The sequence below is a fragment of the Phalacrocorax carbo genome, chromosome 3 (assembly GCF_963921805.1).
Source record: "Phalacrocorax carbo chromosome 3, bPhaCar2.1, whole genome shotgun sequence".
Taxonomy (NCBI): domain Eukaryota; kingdom Metazoa; phylum Chordata; class Aves; order Suliformes; family Phalacrocoracidae; genus Phalacrocorax; species Phalacrocorax carbo.
The window spans coordinates 4796631-4812938 of NC_087515.1; the positions used below are offsets into that span (position 1 = coordinate 4796631).

The window sequence follows — 16308 nt, forward strand, 5'->3', positions numbered from 1 at the left end:
GGGCCACAGCAAGAGGCTGCCATGCTGCCAGGGAGGCAGAAAGCCTGCTGTCATACCCTTCCCACCCAGCCCAGACCCCTGGGGAATAGGGCAGCGCAGGGGAAAGTCTATTTTTTTTTTAACCATGGAGGCTTTTTGCTGGGAGAGGGGGAGCGCAGCCCCGGGCTGGCAGTGCAGCTGCCTCCTCCCTGCCAGGTATCGGTGCGGGGCATGACCTGGGACTGCCCTCCAGCCTCCCCGAGCAGGCAGCAGAGGCAGACGCATACACAGGTCAGAATTTATTTCCAAATACCTCATTTATATCATTCTCACATGAAATATTTCTTTTGGAATATAGCCTACACTTAGAAAACAGAAGAGAGGGTTTGTTTTTTTTTCTTTTTTTATAAGGCACATCAGATTATAGACTACATAGAGACATCTCCCCCTCACTTGCGCTCGTAAAATACTGGTGATTTTGAAAGTAATATTCCTAAAACCTAGACCCTGTGTAGCCCCGTGTAGAGCAGTATTCATAAAGTTATTAGACCTCAGTTTACATACACCTAGTAAAGGGCTATAACAAGTTGTATATACATCACATTTTCAGAAAGAGTCACAGCTGGCTACATTTAAAAGTAATGCTACTCCAGATTATGAAACAGGCTGCTTATAAAATATAACCTACAGCTTCCAGTACGGTGTGATACAAAGCAGTATGATCTTGCAGGAGAAATTGTTATTTTTGCAAACAGAAGCTGCTCAGATTCAAGCCTGTCTCCTCCCCAAACCCACATTTTTGATCAACTGAGACCATTTTACCAAGAAGCAAAGCACCCAAGAGAAATCTGGCTTTATGTTTTTCTCCAAGATGACGGTATGACTGCATATCTGAAAACCTGTCAAAGCATTCGAGTAAGAAATACAAAGGCTCAGATGTTAACTTCATGACCAGTAAACATTAAACCATTACCAACCCGATGCAAAAGCTAAATGCATCCAGCTTCTGTGCTATGGAAACTGTTTTTCCAGGCTGTTCCAGTGCAGCAGCCAACACATTTTTATTGAATCAGGCCCTAGGTAAAGATTTCCATCCCATTTTCAAGTTTTCAGCAATGGAACATTACCCGTTCTGCACTCATTTTGCTGTAGAGGGAAAAATACTGCCTGGGGAGTCTATGCCAATACAGCCCAGAATCCATTTACATAGTGTCATTTTCTTTAATGGGCCAGGAGGTAAACTGTGGTCAGCTTTATCAACTCAAATGGCTTCCACAGTTCTTTATATCGGGCATTGATTCATTTCTGATGAAAAAAAGGTTCCGGCTTTCTGTCACTGCAGTTTAGTTTAAGACTACAAAAAAGGTCACTTCAAGGCTTTGGCTGAAGGGAGGGGAAAAAAAAAAATCTGATCTTGAAATATCTAGGGGGGAAAAAAAAAGTAGTCAGGGCCATAAAAAGGCAGACAGACAGACAGCACAAACTAAATGTCCTCTGCAGGATAAGTTAAAATACGGATTCTTTTAGAGAGTCACGTTACCCCTCAGGTCTCTTGAACTTGCCAGGGCTGGAATTAGGCTTAGTTTTAGTAGGAACCAGATTTAGTCAGCGAGTAGTTCACACTCAAATCTGCGCTATGTTTGTCACTCAGCTACACTTTAGGCACATTTCAGTTAATCTGTTGGACTGATCTGGCGCGGGGCGGGGGGGGAGGGAAATGTATCAGTTAAATTTCCGGGGTGGCCTCAGCCAATCTCATGACTATGAGCTTGGACAAGATTCAACCACGAGCCACTGTCTTTAGAAGGGAAACATTAACTTGGTTGGAAACAGCATCATGAAGAAGACACAGCAGCCTCAGTTTCTAGAGTCCAGTTTGTTATAAATCTTGATCTGCCCGATTTGTTGTGTAGCAGCCTTAAAAGGTAAGGAGGGGCATCCTGAAATCCTTGCCCGTAGACTTAAAACCAGATGTGGTTTACATGGTGCTGCACCGATATTTGTTACATCTCTTAAAAAAACAAATCAAACCAAGACACCAAACCCAACGCAACAGCATTTACATTCCTTTCAGCTGAAATAGATGAACTGTCGTCATGTCTGCAAAAATACAGAGGAAATCGCCACTACTCGAGGTAGCGAGTCAAAGCTTGGTCACGTTCCTTGGGCTTCCACACCGCTTCCTGGGAAAGGCAGGGGAAGTAGGACAGAAGGGACTTTCACTCAGTCAGGAGGTGACAAACGAGATGGCAGCTCCATGAGGGATTAGGTTCCCTCACCCCATGCTGAAGGTATATTCATGACCTTTCCAACCATGGCATTTACATATAGATTACACCTCTTGCACACCCTTTTTAAAGCGATCTCTAAGAGTACTGGCTTGGGAAGACACAGAGAAGAGAGCAGGAGCGGGATTTTAAAGCTACAAATGTCAGTTAGGAGGCACAGTGTTATTTTTCCCTTTGACTGTCCATGTAGAGAGCTCTACGTTTCCACAGTCGCTTGCACACTCCTCCTGCGAAGCCCTGGCAGCAAAGGCCTCTGGTGTGCTCCTCCCCATCACATACACCTTATAGCACAACAAGTCGAATCCTTTGGACAAATCCTTCTACCCTCACAGACACATGGCGCTCTTCTTCCTCAATGAGAGGTTTTAGTCATGAAACTGGATGCCAGACCTGATTTATAGCAATTATTTAACTAAGAATCCTTCTGCCACCCTTGAAAGGGCAACTGAGATATCCAGTAGCAACATATACACATACATAGAGATCTACACTATACACTCGGGACAACACAGAATGACAATTCAGCTAATATAGCCTCTATTCAATTTCCTCAGAGCAGCAACCCCTATACAAAACAGCAGTATTTTTTCCACCAGGATTTGGAGAGGTTTTTCATCTTGTCTGGAGTCCTAGACTTGGATTTCTTTGGTTGCTGCTGGGTATCCGAGTACTGAATACCAGCCACGATGGCCGCATCAAAGACCTCCTTGAGGTTTTTCTGAGTCAAAGCAGAGCACTCAATGTAGGACGCGGCTTTTATTTCCTCGGCACAGAGCTTCGCAGCCTCCTCTGAGACCGGCTTTTCTTTGCACTTGTCCAGCTCGATGAGAACTTTGACATCCTCCCGGAGGTCCGACTGCGTCCCAACCAGGATAATGGGCGCCTTGGGGCAATGGCATCGAATTTCAGGAACCCACTTCTCACTTACGTTCTGGAAGGATGAGGGGCTCACCACGCTGAAGCACAACAAGAAGATGTCCGTGTTGGTGTAGCACAGGGGCCTGAGCTTGTCGAATTCATCCTGCACGGAACGAAATCGTGTTAGCACCCAACAGAAAAAGCATGTCAGCCCTGGAGAACGCCCTGGTACGCTCCCAGCTCTAGCTTGCTGCTGACCTTTGGGGAAGCTGAGGATGACCTGCTGCTGCCATCTTGAGAGGCACCTCAACATGAGCACCCAGACCACCCAACGAGGTGTGTTATGAGCAGAAGTCGCCTGTCCCAAGCCTGAGGTGTCACAGCTGCTAGCCAGCAGGCAGCCTGCCACCGTCAGGTACGCAGGATGAAGGTGGTGGCTTCCCCACGTAGCTGAAATTTTCTGACTAATTCTGCTTAACTGTTTCCTTCGCTCTTTGTACACAGGCCCTCTGCCCTATTCCAGCAAAGGAGCGATGCTGCGGGAAGCAGGTTACGGCACATGAGTTATGGAGCCAAAAATCTAAGGTCCACCTCTCAGGGGTGAGTCAGTGAGATGCTCTGAGTGCCTGTGTACCTCAAAGCTGCTCTGCCAACACCTCTACTTCCAGACACAGGCAAGAGCAGAGCAGACAAGTGGCAGCAAGCGTTTTAAACTGGTGACTACTTGACAACATCCTACAGGATATGGGAATAATTTCCCTGCCATTGTGCCCAGGGATTTAAATCTGAAGGCAGCAATAACGACTCACAATGTGCGGGCTTAACACGCCAATGGCATAGAGTAAGAGCTTTACCTTTCCCTCCCACCCATGCCACATCAAACAAACTGCAAACAGGCCTCCCAGCACTACCTTTCTCATTTGGTTTTGGGGTTTGGTTTTTTTCTTGTTTTGTTTTTGGTTGGGTTTTTTTCTCCTTTTAGTGCAAACTCCAGCAAAGCAAGGCTCTTTTTCAGCTTCAGGAACTAGCCACAAGAAAGCCAAACACCTCATGGTAACAAGGGCAAGTTGATCCTCAGCGAAGAATGCAGAAAGAAGGAAGGGTTAACTCCAGGCAGGCTGCTTTTATGCTGACAGCAGGATAAAAGCAGGGTAACACTAGCAGCCTGAACAGGTAGGATTTGCCTCAGCGGCAGTGACATTTTAATTAAAACGGACCATGTTCTCAAAAGCTCTGAATTGAAAGTGCAAAGAACACACACAGCTGAAAACATCTCTCTGGTACCAGCAGTTTACTGCTGAATTGCAAGTCCCATGTTAATTTTCAAGATGGGAAATTTTGCTTTCAAGCCTCTGGAGGCCCAGGATCTGCCGTTTAAAGCCCCCTGGAAGCCTCAGAAGTCTCGTTTCGCTTGAATGAATTTCTTCCAGCAGTATCTCCAAGACAGACAGTGATTTATAAAACACGAGTCAAGAAAGCAAGCTTCATTAGCTCTCTTGATTCTCAGATTAAGCCTCAGAGGAAACCAGCCTCTCACAGCTTGGCTTGAGAAGAACCCCACTTTTACCGAGAGCTGCTGCTCTGAACGACAGGGCCATTTACAGGAAGGCACCTCGCCATGTAATTGCCTCCTCTTGCTACGTGATAAACCTCAAAAGGGCTCGATTCAATGTGTTTGAAAGCCAAACCCAGATCTTAAGGGTTTCCCTCCGGATGAAATAGTGCCCTTTATATTCCTAGTTCACTCCTGGAGTTTCAATGGTAGGTACATGACCTGCAGGGACTCTATGCCTCATCGGACTGGAGATACTCAAATATCATTTCCCTCTGCCTGGAGTGGTTTTTTTTTTTTGCTGCAGATTCCAGCAGCCATCTCACTGCAGCACTGTTTTACAAAAGTATCTGGTTCGGTTTCTTTTATTTGGGACAACTTCTGCTGGCTTAGATAACCCCTTCACTTTTTAGGCAGTGCCTCTACCTATTCCAGCTGCACTGGGACAGGCAGAGAAAACATCTTAACCATTAACGGCAGCGAAGGCAAGAGGTGACTGGGCCTGCCCATCCCTCCTGTAGCTTCTGGCTGCATTTCCACGGGTGCTGCCTGTCACCCCATGGCAATTTCACCTGCCACACCCTGCATGTGAACACTCACAGCCCAGGCTGCTGTGATACCACCCCATCCCTTCAAGCAGGGCAAGAAATCGTGGGGTAGTTCTGCTGTTCTACTTCATACCGTTACCCGCAAAAGGCTGCATGTAGGATTTTAGCTTCAGTTTGTAGGGCACGTGGGAGTCCTACGCTGCTGTCTAGGACTGCGCAGCCCTCCAAACCCTTTCCTAAGTAGGGCGCCCAGTTACAACTCATCTAAATAGGTTTGTATGTTAAGGCCACTGAGATTTTTCAGCGTGGTTTTGGTGAAGGCATAGACCCAGATGCACAAAGCTGCCCAGGAACCTAACTCCCACTGCCTTCAAACGCGAGCCAGGTAATGAAATACTTTTAGCCACTTTTGGCTATATCCAGACTCAACCCCTGACAAGTGGTGTTGCATGCTGCTTGGGGTGGCTTAAGTCAGGGACTTGCAGAAAATATAAGGCAGTAGGAAATGGGTTCTTTTTACGTATCAGGCAGATTAGGAGCTGAGAGGCATCAGCCACCCTCAACCCTTCAGGACTTAGACTAGAGCAAACCTCGGCTTTGGGGTGGCAGCACTTTTTAAGGGCGTGGGAATGGCGAATATGAAACCTCCGTGGACAACACCCAATAGGGCTTGCTTCTCCCTTAAGCTTCTGCCCCTTCAAAAACACAGTCTCTATCTCTGGACACCTACAGCTGTGGATACTTTGCATTTGTACATCCCCAACACCATAATTCTTAAACCCGCAGTTATTTAGCAAAAATAAAGGCAGTGACAACCACTCAAAAGGAATACCAGGTGGTCCTTGAATCCCCAATATGTTCAGCCTTTCTAGTCAGGCTAAGCAGAGCAGCAGCCTGTGCCTAGCCCCTATACGGAGGCACAGTACGCCCCCCACCCTTCGACAGACACCGGGCAAAGCAGTGGGTTAAGCAGCAGTGAAAATGACAGCAGTTTAGTAAGATGATCAAACATTGGGACTCCTTTCAAATCTATGAAGTCATCAGCAGGACGACTTTGTGTGACAACTTCTCCCCTCCCACTGTCACTTAAATAAGTGGCTTCACTGACCTGACCAGCTGTGTCGCAGAGCTGAAGTCTCACCGGCTTGCCATCAACAGACACGACAGCTTTGGAGAGAAAGGAGGAGGGAGGGGGAAAAGCGTGGTGAGTCCAACTTTACACGTTTTCCATTAAGGAAAAAAAAAAAGAAGATTTACCATCCCTCAGCTCTTTCAGTCTTCTCCTCAATTAGTTCAGATTTAACAACTTAACAGAGCTGGAAGGGTCTCTCGCTAACTACACTTGGGCACACACAAGCCCTTCAGGGCTTTGCGATTCATTTCGCTGCAAGAGGTGAGGCAGGCAGGGGCTGCACTAACCCTCCGCTGGCAGCGGGGAGGGCGAGCCAAGCGGCCCCGGTCCTTCTGCTACGAAGGGTTTAGTTCATTACCCTCTTGTACATCTTCAACACACCCGGGACACAACCCCCCACCCCCGCTGGACCAAAGAGAAACCCCAGAACCCCTTTGCGATGGTGAGACAAGGCCAGTATTTAAGCTTTCCTTTTAGGAGCTTCCTATCTCGCCGGGAGCTGGGAGTTTTAGACCGGAGAGCTCAGGATTACAGCCCGGCTTTGCCCGCACGGCCGGGCGCGACACCGGCTGCCAGCCTGGCCCCGCTGCACGGGAGATGAGCCGGTGCTGCCGGCTGCGGTCAAGCCTAACAAAGTCCGCTCCTGCCCGAGGGGGGGTCCTGCCCTCAAGTGAAGAAACAACGACATAACCGAGGCTGGAACCCCCCGGCCCACCCCGAGCGGCCCCGCCACGGCCCCGGCGGGAGGCACAGGCGGGACGCGCGGCTCCCCGCGGCGGCAGCACCCCCTCCCGCCGCCCCGCTCCCCGCGGCCGCCGCCGGCCCTTACCGGAGAAGTTGTCGAAGGCGGTGGGGATGTACTCGGTGGGATACCCGTTGGTGGTGTAGCTCACCACCAGGCTGGTCTTCCCCACGGCGCCGTCCCCCACCAGCACGCACTTGATGCTGCGCCGGGGCTCGGCTCCGGCTCCGGCCCCAGCCCCGGCTCCGGCCCCCGCGGCTGCCCCGGCCCCGCTCCCCGCCGCCCGGCAGCGGCCGCCCAGCGCCGCCCCCAGCGCCGCCGCCGCCCGGCCGCTGCGCACCCTGCGCGGGGGCACCGGCGGCACCTCGCAGCCGCCCGGCACCGGCTTGCTGATGTAGCCCGCCTCGCCCTCCTGCTGCGGCGGCATCCGCGCGGCGACGCGGAGCCCCGCCGGCCGGGGAGAGACGCGCGGAGCGGGGCCGCCGGCCGGGAGGCGGCGGGGAGCGGGGACGGCGGGCGGGCGGTGCGGGGCCCCGGCGGGCCGGCAGGCGCGGCGAGACCGCCGCGAAGCCAGCCCCGGCGGCGCTCGGTGGCTCTTCCCGGGCGCAGGCGGCGGCGGGATCCCGGCTGCGCTGCGCTCGCCTCGCCCCGCGCTACCGAGTCCCAACCGCCGGCCCCGCGCCGCCGCGTGACATAGCGCCGCGCGGGGAGGAGGAGGAGCCGCCGACCGCCGCCGCGCGGCCCGGCCCGGCCCAGCCCAGCCCGGCAGGCGGCGCCCCAGCGCCCGCACCGCCCGCCCCGCGGGCCGCGGGCAGAGGGCGGGAAGGGGGGGGCGTGCCGCCGCCGCGCGGGCGCGCGTCTCATTGGCCCGCTCGCCCTGCCGCGGAGCGCGGCGACGAACCGCGCGTCGCCATTGGCTGGCGCCGCGGGGGCGCGCCTCGCGCCGCCCCGGCCCGCCCCTCCTGCCCGGGGCCGCTCCGCCCGCCGTAGCGGGGCGCCGCGGGCTGAGGCGGGGTTCGCCCAGCGGCGGGGGGGACCCGCTGCCTCGCCCCCGCCCGGGATCGCGCTAAGCGATGGGACTGCGCGGGGCGGGGGCGCGCGCGAGTTTCGCCGGGTGCTCGCGGCGCGCTTTGCGGTCGGGAGCAGCGGGCGCGGAGGGGGCTCCCAGCTGCACGCCCGGGGGGGGGTGGTGGTGGTGGTGGGTAAACTGGGCCATGCGTCGTGGGAAAGGGGGGGCAACGTTATCAGGGCCCTTGCAATAAGTTGGCCTTGGAAAGTTTTGCGGTTGAGCACAGAAAATGGAAGGCTGCTATAAAGTTTGGCTCTGCCCTAAGTTGGGAACATCATTAACATATTTCTTCTGGGGACCTTTGCACTGTGCAAACAGGAACAGTGCCACCTGGAGAACCCGGAATATAGATGTTAGTATCCTCATTTTGCAGACAGCAATTACGGGTAACTTAAACATCGGGTTTTTCAGTTTACCCTTTTCAGCATCGCTGGGTTCCTAGTGCGACCTCGAGTGCTGTTTCCCCATTTCCCCCACTGAAACGGAAACCCGCATGATGCAGCTGGTTTCGTACCGCAGCGCATGGCGCAGCTGCCCGTCGTGCCCCAGCTGCCTGTCCCGCGCTCGTTGGAGGAGCTGGAAGTGTCGAGCCTGAGGGGCTGTCGTCTTCCTGCTTCTATAAGCCCTGGGGCTGCGTGGTCTGACCACTGAAGACCCTGCCAAGGCTCATCCCTCATGGAATATAAGCACTTGGTACAGCTAATCTTGCTTTCCTATGTGCACTGGCTTCTTCCATGGGAACAGCCGCCGTGGCTGTCTGTAGGGTCTTGGAGCTCATGCACTTAGGCAAAATTTTGGGCACCCCAAAGCAGGGCCAGAGCCAAGGTCCTCCGTGGCCAAAGGCAGCTGGGAAGATCCCAGGTTGGACGACCTGTGCATGCGGTTTGAGGGGTGGGGAAGAAACAGCTCCCCGGAGCCCTGCACCGGGGCGGCAGCACCCACCCACCCCCCGCAGGAAGCACAGCTGGGCAGGGGTGGAAGCACAGCGGAGCAGAGGGGCTCAGTGTGACCCTCATGCTCAAAACCCATAGGGGCCACTGACCCACATGTGGGACTCCCCAGTCCTGCAGAATTACCTTCTTCTAAATGAACAAAGATGGTGCTGTCACATAGGGAGGTAGTGCCAGAGAGAGACATCACAGGGCACCCCGCTACAACGAAGAAGCGGTCCCCTGTGGGTTGCTTTCATATATTGATTCCCCTGTGATGAAGCATGAGAAGAGGAAATCACCTGGGCAGCTGAGCTTTGCCAGGATCGACAGCCAGAGGATCGGAGTGGGAGCCTGCCTGCACTCAGGCACACACTAAAATAACAGAAATGACTTAGTTCGTACCTTTGGTTATTTTGGTGCAAGTCCTCATGGGGATGCCCAGGTTAGAACAAAAGCATTCTATTTTAATTTAGTGTAATTATAGCCTGTCTACCTACAAAAGCTGAACTGCTTTAACAATACGGTTGCAGCTAACTCCCCAGAGTACGGATGCAGTTGTGCTGGAATAATGCTAATATGACTTACTCTTGTTGGGGAAGGGAAAACCATTCACACACAAAAACGTGTGTAGATGCAGGCTCACTTTGCAAATAGCTGCAGCTGTTTGAAAAGTTACCACCACGGCAGCCTGTTGCCACACTTGTTCCTGTGGTTGCTCCCTCCGTAGCAGAGTCCTAAAGCCTGCGTGCTCTACAGCCACCTGGCTGCAAAGTCACAGCATTTGTTTAATTCAGTACTAGACAGCTTCAGCCCAGCAGATGTTTCACTGAAAGGGGTGAGAAGCCTTTGCGCGGCTGCTCTGCTGTAACGGTTGAGGGGGCTCAGCGCTACCTGTAGCCTGCTAACATCTGGAGCTGTTTCAACAGTGAACCACATAGCTTGGTGTGAGAGTGGTACCAGTGACAAATCACATCCCTGATCAAAATCAGGTACCAATCCCAGTACCAAAAACTGTTATAGGTCCTTCTTTTCCTTCAGCTGAGCCAAGAGGAAAATGGGTGAATTACAGAAATTTGTGTCCCTTCTGTTTTGAAAACAAACGGCTGCGGTGAAACTTTGAAGGTAGTCAGGATCTACACAAGACAAGGAATAACATCGTCAGTCATTTCTGAAGAACTGCACGGAGCGCGGAGGCTAGACGCGGTTGGGTCTGATGCGTTTGCTTCCTACTGCTCTGGGCAGGAGGCAGAGCCAGAGTTGCAGCCCAGTACCTCATTTTTGTTCTGCACGGCTCTGTGTGTATACATAGCTGCGTCTCTACACAAGACAAGGCAATGCTAACAACAGGCACAAACAATGGGAAAAAGTACGGCTTTTAAGACTCTAGTTCCCTGTGAGAGTTTAGTCTTCAGGCTCCGAGCAGCACCCGAGAAAGCTGTGTCCCACACACATGGGCTTTGATAGAAAGGCCCGTAGTGCCTAAGGAGCAGAGCTGTCAAAAGGAGTCTCCAGCGCCGTGCCCAGACGCTTGTTACCCTTCTCCTGCCAGAGCCCAGCAGTCGGTAGTTTTCCGTCTCTAGAAATCCAGAGGAACTTTCCACCTCAGGGAGCAAGAAATTGGAGAAAAGTCAATAGACCAGGCTCAGTTCGTACCACATTTATGCAAGGAAGAAAATAAAAGGAGAACTATAATTGAATTTTAACTATATTTTACTCTCAGCAGCATCCCATAAATCATGTACCTTGTTAGTACTGTGGGATGGCATGTGATGCTGGAAGTCAGCATATGGCAAATAAGCTGATGGTAAATGCGGTAACTACTATATGCTGGTCGGCTTTGGGCATCTTGGGCAGTTGCCGGAGCAATTGCAGCAGACGAATTTCTGTCCGTTTCGGACAGTGTGCCAGCTGTAAGGTGAGCAGACATACTGTGATCTCTGATGCCAGGACAGAATATGACCCAAATGAGGACGTAAGGATGCCTGAGCAATGTCCCCTCTTCTCTGCAGTGACAAATGGCAAATCTGTGGCCTGTATCAATGCTGCGATGAGAACTTATTAAGGGGAAAGATGCACAACCTCAAGGGAAGCTCCTGTAGGTGGGAGATGGGGGGGGGGGGGGGGGGGCAATATGCACTGGGTGACAATCCATTTGAACAGTGTTGAAAGATGATGTGAGAAAGCTCTTCATGCCAATGCTGCGAGTGAAAAATGCCACGTGCACATTTTTAAACACCTTCAGTAGACAAACACAGTCAATGCATTGAGCTAAGTAGGCTCCAGTGAGATAGCTATAACGGTCTGCATTGTTTCTGTGCTCGGGGAGGGGGGGCGAGCGGATTCAGAGCTGCATGGTTGCCCTATACTGTAATGTACCCTACCAAATACAGTAGCCTTTTGTGTAAGAGGATGAGGTAACCGGTTGTTTTGCGGGGGGGGGCCCTGTTTGTACCACAGCAGCAAGTCAGAGCAGCTCCCGGGCAGCTGTGCTGGTGGGGGGCTGAGGGTGCATTGATGGAGGGATGCTGTAACAGATAGGTGCTGTCTCCAAAGCTTTCGGCCTCAGCCCTATCACATGCACACGTCTTACAGGTTTGAACCCAATTGTTTTCAGAGCTCTGAGCTGAGGGATAAACAAGCTTAACTCCACATAGGTCAACAGGGTGGCAGTTGTCTGTCTCAGGGCTGAATCTGGTATATTATCAGCTAGTTCACAGAAAAGCTCTTGCTCTATCTTACATGCTTGTGCTAGTCAAATATTATTCTTTGAGGAAAATGACAGAGAGAGGAAATTATTTTATCAAGACGTGAAGTAGGTCATTGTTGTATCCTGGCTTATCATTTTCCCTGCGATATATAAAATATGAACTGGATGCTGGCCTTGTAGAATGAAGGCTTTCTTTTCTTTTTTTCTTGTAGAAACTTGAAAAGCCTGACACGGAGGGAGGCAAGGGAGTAGGGCGGCGCGCTCCGAGCATGACGTGATGCACTGCTGCTTGTTTAAGGGAAGGGTACAGCCTGCTCTGCAGGGCTGTCACCAAGATCCTGTTCTTTGTCGAGAAGAGCAACCCCAAGGTCTGGAAAAAACCCATCTGTGACACACCCCTTCATTTTCCAAAGAACAGGATTGCAAGGCGCTGCTGAGCTGGCTGGTGGCAGAGGAGGTGGGGAGAACAGAAAGGGGAAGTATGAGGGAGCAAAGGAAGGGCAACAACCTGGGAAAGAAAAGGCAGCTTGTATAAAGAATGGCTCCGACCTGCTCTGACTCCGGAGAAGTACTTTTGAGGCTGTTCTTTGAGGACTAGGAGGGAAAAGGGCTGGAGAAGTACAAGATATTGCTGCTTTTATTATATATTTGATTTGTAATTAAAAAAAAAAAAAGTATTTGCCAGGGCTTTTTTTAAAGAACATTTTAATTGCCCAAGATATCGATCTCAGGGAAGTTTTCACTACCTGGGGAAAGGGTTCAGTAACCAGCACACATTATTAACACAATAAACCCTCCCCATCCTTCCAGCTAAGTTCTGATTGAGAAGACGCTATCAAAAAAAAACACAGGGAAAAAGGATTGTTGAGATAAACCTGTAAAACAAAACAAAGCACAATTGCTTCAAGCCTCCCAAATTCCTAGTTAATTCAGAAAACAAATTAACCTTAACCTGCTATCTGCAGTGCCTCTGCAGGGGAACCACTGTAGGAGGCGATCCCTTTATCTCGCTTTCAAAATCCTTTTCAGCTGATCTGGGGTCACAGCTGCTGGCAAGTGCTGCGTGTCCTGTATTTTGTGTGAAGGTCACCAATTTGCCTGCTTGTCCCGAAGCCCCTCACCTCCCTAGGGCTGCCCCACGCCCCTCCAGGCACGCCTGGGAGCTCTGCTCTGGACTGGCTCTCCCTGTCGGGTCTGAGCAGGAACCGAGCAGTGGCCCCAGAAGATCGCCTGGGCACTACTGGGGACAGACTGGGTAAGATCTTGGTGGTGGCAGATAAATGTCTGGGTAAGAAGAATAACAAAGATACTAGTTTTGCCAAACCTGAATGAAGGAACTGCCCCTGCCCTGTGGCATACTGCATTTCAGTGTCCTTCTGCTCACTGGGATTTATAACCTGCCACGTTATTTCTACTCCAGGAGCCCCAGTTTACAGAGACAATCTGCCCAGAGGAAGGTAAATCCAAGGACTAAGCTGGAGAAGAAGCAAACATGCTTGGGCAATGTGCTGCACGATGGTGGGGCTGGTGAGAGTGGCAGAGGAGAGAGCCGAGCAGAGAAATGCAGCTCAGTGTGGGCACGCGTCTCTGAGGAGCCAGGGGCAGAGCAGCTAGCGTTCAAATCAGGTATGGTACCTGCAGCATGGATGCTCTTTGCCACGCTGCCCGTCAGCCCATATGTGAACCCCCTTGCTAGCTTTTCTTAGCTGCCACAGCCCCACCAGTTCCCCAGGTGGACTCCCAAAACAGCTGTCAAAATCCTAGTCTGTCACTCTTTTCAGCAGCTGGGAAAATCTTTCCTTCCTGTTTTCTGCCACAGCCTTTCTGACACTGGTAGCACTCCTGGGAAGAAACCCTGCTGGCTGCCTGAGCTGGTTCCTGCTCCAGCCCTGCCCTCATCCCTGCTATGAGCACTCTCTTCACCCTTCACCCATGCTTAAGCTGTGGGACCTGCATTTATGGGCATCTTCACGTGACCCCACAGGTAGATCTCCATGGCCTTCATGCCCAAGCCAAGACTACAATTCCCTGTCTCCCGTGTACACTTCTACCCCAATCTTCAGTGTTGTAATCTGTGTTCCTGAAGTCATCTATATCTCAGAGGTATTTTCTGTACAGCAGACATTTTCTTTTCTAGCCAAGCGAAAAGACCTTTATCAGTTTTCCTCTCAGGGTCATGCCAGGCATCTGTTTTGTTTTTACACTAATTAGACACCCAGAGACTCTTTGAATGGGGATTAACCCCAGCAGTCCATGTGCACCAAAATTCATCACCCCCCTCCATGGTTCTCACCGTACCATGCCCTCCCCATACCCGAACGCCTCACCTTGCCAGAGTTTCAGGCCTCAGGGATGTTTCAAAAGGGAGCCAAGTTCCAGAGCAGCCTGCCAGACCTGGGGTTTTCTCCCCAAAATGTCCACCCTGGTGGCACGACAGGTGCAAGGAGCCTGATCTCCCAGGCCTGCAGAGCGAGATCTGGGAGGTGCTGGGGGGACTCCAGCAATGGGAGATGCAGAGCTTGTGTCTGGACCAGGGAGTCCTCGGTGGCCAGGCCTAAAAATGCTGACACTTTTACATATTGATAAAGTCAATGCAGGGGTATCTCTTTGGAGCTTGGATGTGGGGCTGTATTTAAGAATAAAGTCCCAGTTTGCAAATTAGTTGTGACAGAGGATAATGTCATCAGACCTGGCTGGAGGGCCAGGCAGGGGCAGCCAGAGCCCAGGCTGATGGGGCAGAGCAGCAAGCGCAGAGAGAAACAGTCGGCAGTGAGGCAGGTGGAAGGAGAGAAGTTTTGCACATCCTAAACCAAAATGCAAACATTGAGAGAGGAAGGGGAATGCAAGGGCGCGGACAGTCTGTGTCTCCCACAGGCACAGAGAACCAGGACACTGAACAGCCTCATAATGCCGTGTGATATCTTACGGTGCTTGTAAAATATGCCCAGACCGGGCTGAAATGGTCAGTAGCCGGGGCGAACGGAGATCAGTACTCGCTGGAGAACTCCACCTCCTCCCCACAGCTCTGGGATGTCCCCAGGGGCACCCCTCGCTGGGCCGTACACATCCTTACATGAGCCCACGTTTCATGGGCAGTGAAAGCATCTCCCTGATGGGGCACTTAACTTCTGTTAAGGCTGCTGGAAGGTGAGGGGGCAGAGACCCGTCTGCTCTGCAGGGACACTCCCAAGCTCGCTTCTGCACCCAGCCTCCCCAGTGAAGCTTATCCCAGCCAATGGATCTGTGCTGACGTGCCTCTGTGGACAGTTTGGCCTGTGCATTTTTAGTTGGTTACTCTTAAAGTCTGAAAAACAATGACTGGTCCTAGTGTTATCTCTTTTGGAGTCGGCCTCTTCCTCTTGGTATCAAACTTGGAAGAACCCCATGGCCACTGCTGAAAAGCCTTTTCCCTTTCCACGTTTTCCGAAAGCAGTTGCTAGGATCTTCTTGGTGGAGATTAAAAGGCTCGGTACAATCCAGCACAAGCGTCAGTTTTATTGAAAGTGAGCAGGCTGTGCTTCCCTGATAGCTGCCTGACTTCCAGGGTGGGCATCACGGGACAGCATCCACAGCTGGCTCCAGGGCGGCTTAGCAGGGGGGAGAAAGCCACAGCTTTTTCTGTGCTACGTGCTAACACAGAGGCAGGAAAGCAAAGAACATGATTCACTTGGTGCAGAGCAAACCCTGCCGTCCAAATCTGCAGTGCTCTGGCTCAGGTGTTTGTATGTGGAGGCTCCCAGGCGCCTCCCTGATCCCCAGCTTAGCTGAGCCAGCTCAGCGCTGAGTCCAGCCCACCTCCCTGGTGCTGGAGGCCACAGCTGGGGAGGAGCAGGTACTTCTCAACACGCTGTGCTTCACCCTGACAGGAATCTGCTTTGGGAGAGGAAAGCAGTTAGCCAGGCATTATGTTTCTCTTCTTTTTCAGGGATGGGACAAAAACCTTCAATTCCCAGGTTTCCAGGCCAGAAATTTTTAGCCATAATAGGTATACATAATCAGACGTAGAAGCCAGCCACAAACTAAATTATTGTTTCCCTTTCAAGCGTCCCATCTCTACCTGTGAGTCCTTTACTAACTATTCTGTTAGCAGCCAGAATGTCGCCTGGCCGGTGTACAAGGCCGGGCTCAGGAAATTGCCATTCTAGTCCCAGCTCACAAACCTCCCTCTGCCTGAGGATTTAGCTGGATTTAGAAAGAAAGAGTTGCCAGAACAGTACTATCAACATGGCTTTGCGAGGCAAACCCTTCCAGGGTGGTTTATTTTCACCAGCCAGCCTAGTTTAAAACAGTTTTCTGAAGAGGTTGAGATTCAAAGGATTCCTTTGCTGGATAACGTTGCCAGACTAGTGTCCCCTGTTAGCTGGGAAGGGAGGGAGAAGTCAGAATTCATGTGCCTAAAAACATAGCTCTACAGGAAAACTTCTGCAGAGTGGAAACTGAGCCTCAGTTTATCGGTGTGTGAGAAAATACTTCTTAGATGTCTTGAAGTCCTCATATTAAA

General features: G+C 51.7%; 1 protein-coding gene and 1 long non-coding RNA gene across 3 annotated transcripts; one reads left to right on the forward strand and one right to left on the reverse strand.

Moving 5' to 3' along the window:
- Positions 1 to 265: 265 nt before the first annotated feature.
- Positions 266 to 7866, reverse strand: RHOU (ras homolog family member U). Its single transcript, XM_064445687.1, has 3 exons — positions 7187 to 7866; positions 6334 to 6392; positions 266 to 3288 (listed from the first exon to the last, which is right to left on the reverse strand). Exons 1-3 carry the CDS (start codon positions 7524 to 7526, stop codon positions 2833 to 2835), a joined length of 855 nt encoding a protein of 284 aa, XP_064301757.1. The 5' UTR covers positions 7527 to 7866; the 3' UTR covers positions 266 to 2832.
- LOC135312429 (uncharacterized) lies at positions 6311 to 12486 on the forward strand. Of its 2 annotated transcripts, none has more exons than XR_010371945.1 (3): positions 6311 to 6429; positions 11110 to 11195; positions 12020 to 12486. It is a non-coding gene; the product is annotated as an uncharacterized LOC135312429 (long non-coding RNA). The 2 variants fall into 2 exon arrangements; XR_010371944.1 differs by lacking the exon at positions 6311 to 6429 and adding an exon at positions 8321 to 8554.
- The last annotated feature ends 3822 nt before the right edge of the window (positions 12487 to 16308 follow it).

What these genes read in the sequence shown, in the direction of transcription:
- RHOU (XM_064445687.1), bottom strand. Translation starts at nt 7,526, where the DNA reads ATGCCGCCGCAGCAGGAGGGCGAGGCGGGCTACATCAGCAAGCCGGTG. An exon ending in CGCCTTCGACAACTTCTCCG is followed by an intron (nt 6,393 to 7,186) that starts GTAAGGGCCGGC and finishes TTCTCTCCAAAG; the next exon opens with CTGTCGTGTCTGTTGATGGC. An exon ending in TCTGCGACACAGCTGGTCAG is followed by an intron (nt 3,289 to 6,333) that starts GTCAGTGAAGCC and finishes CGTTCCGTGCAG; the next exon opens with GATGAATTCGACAAGCTCAG.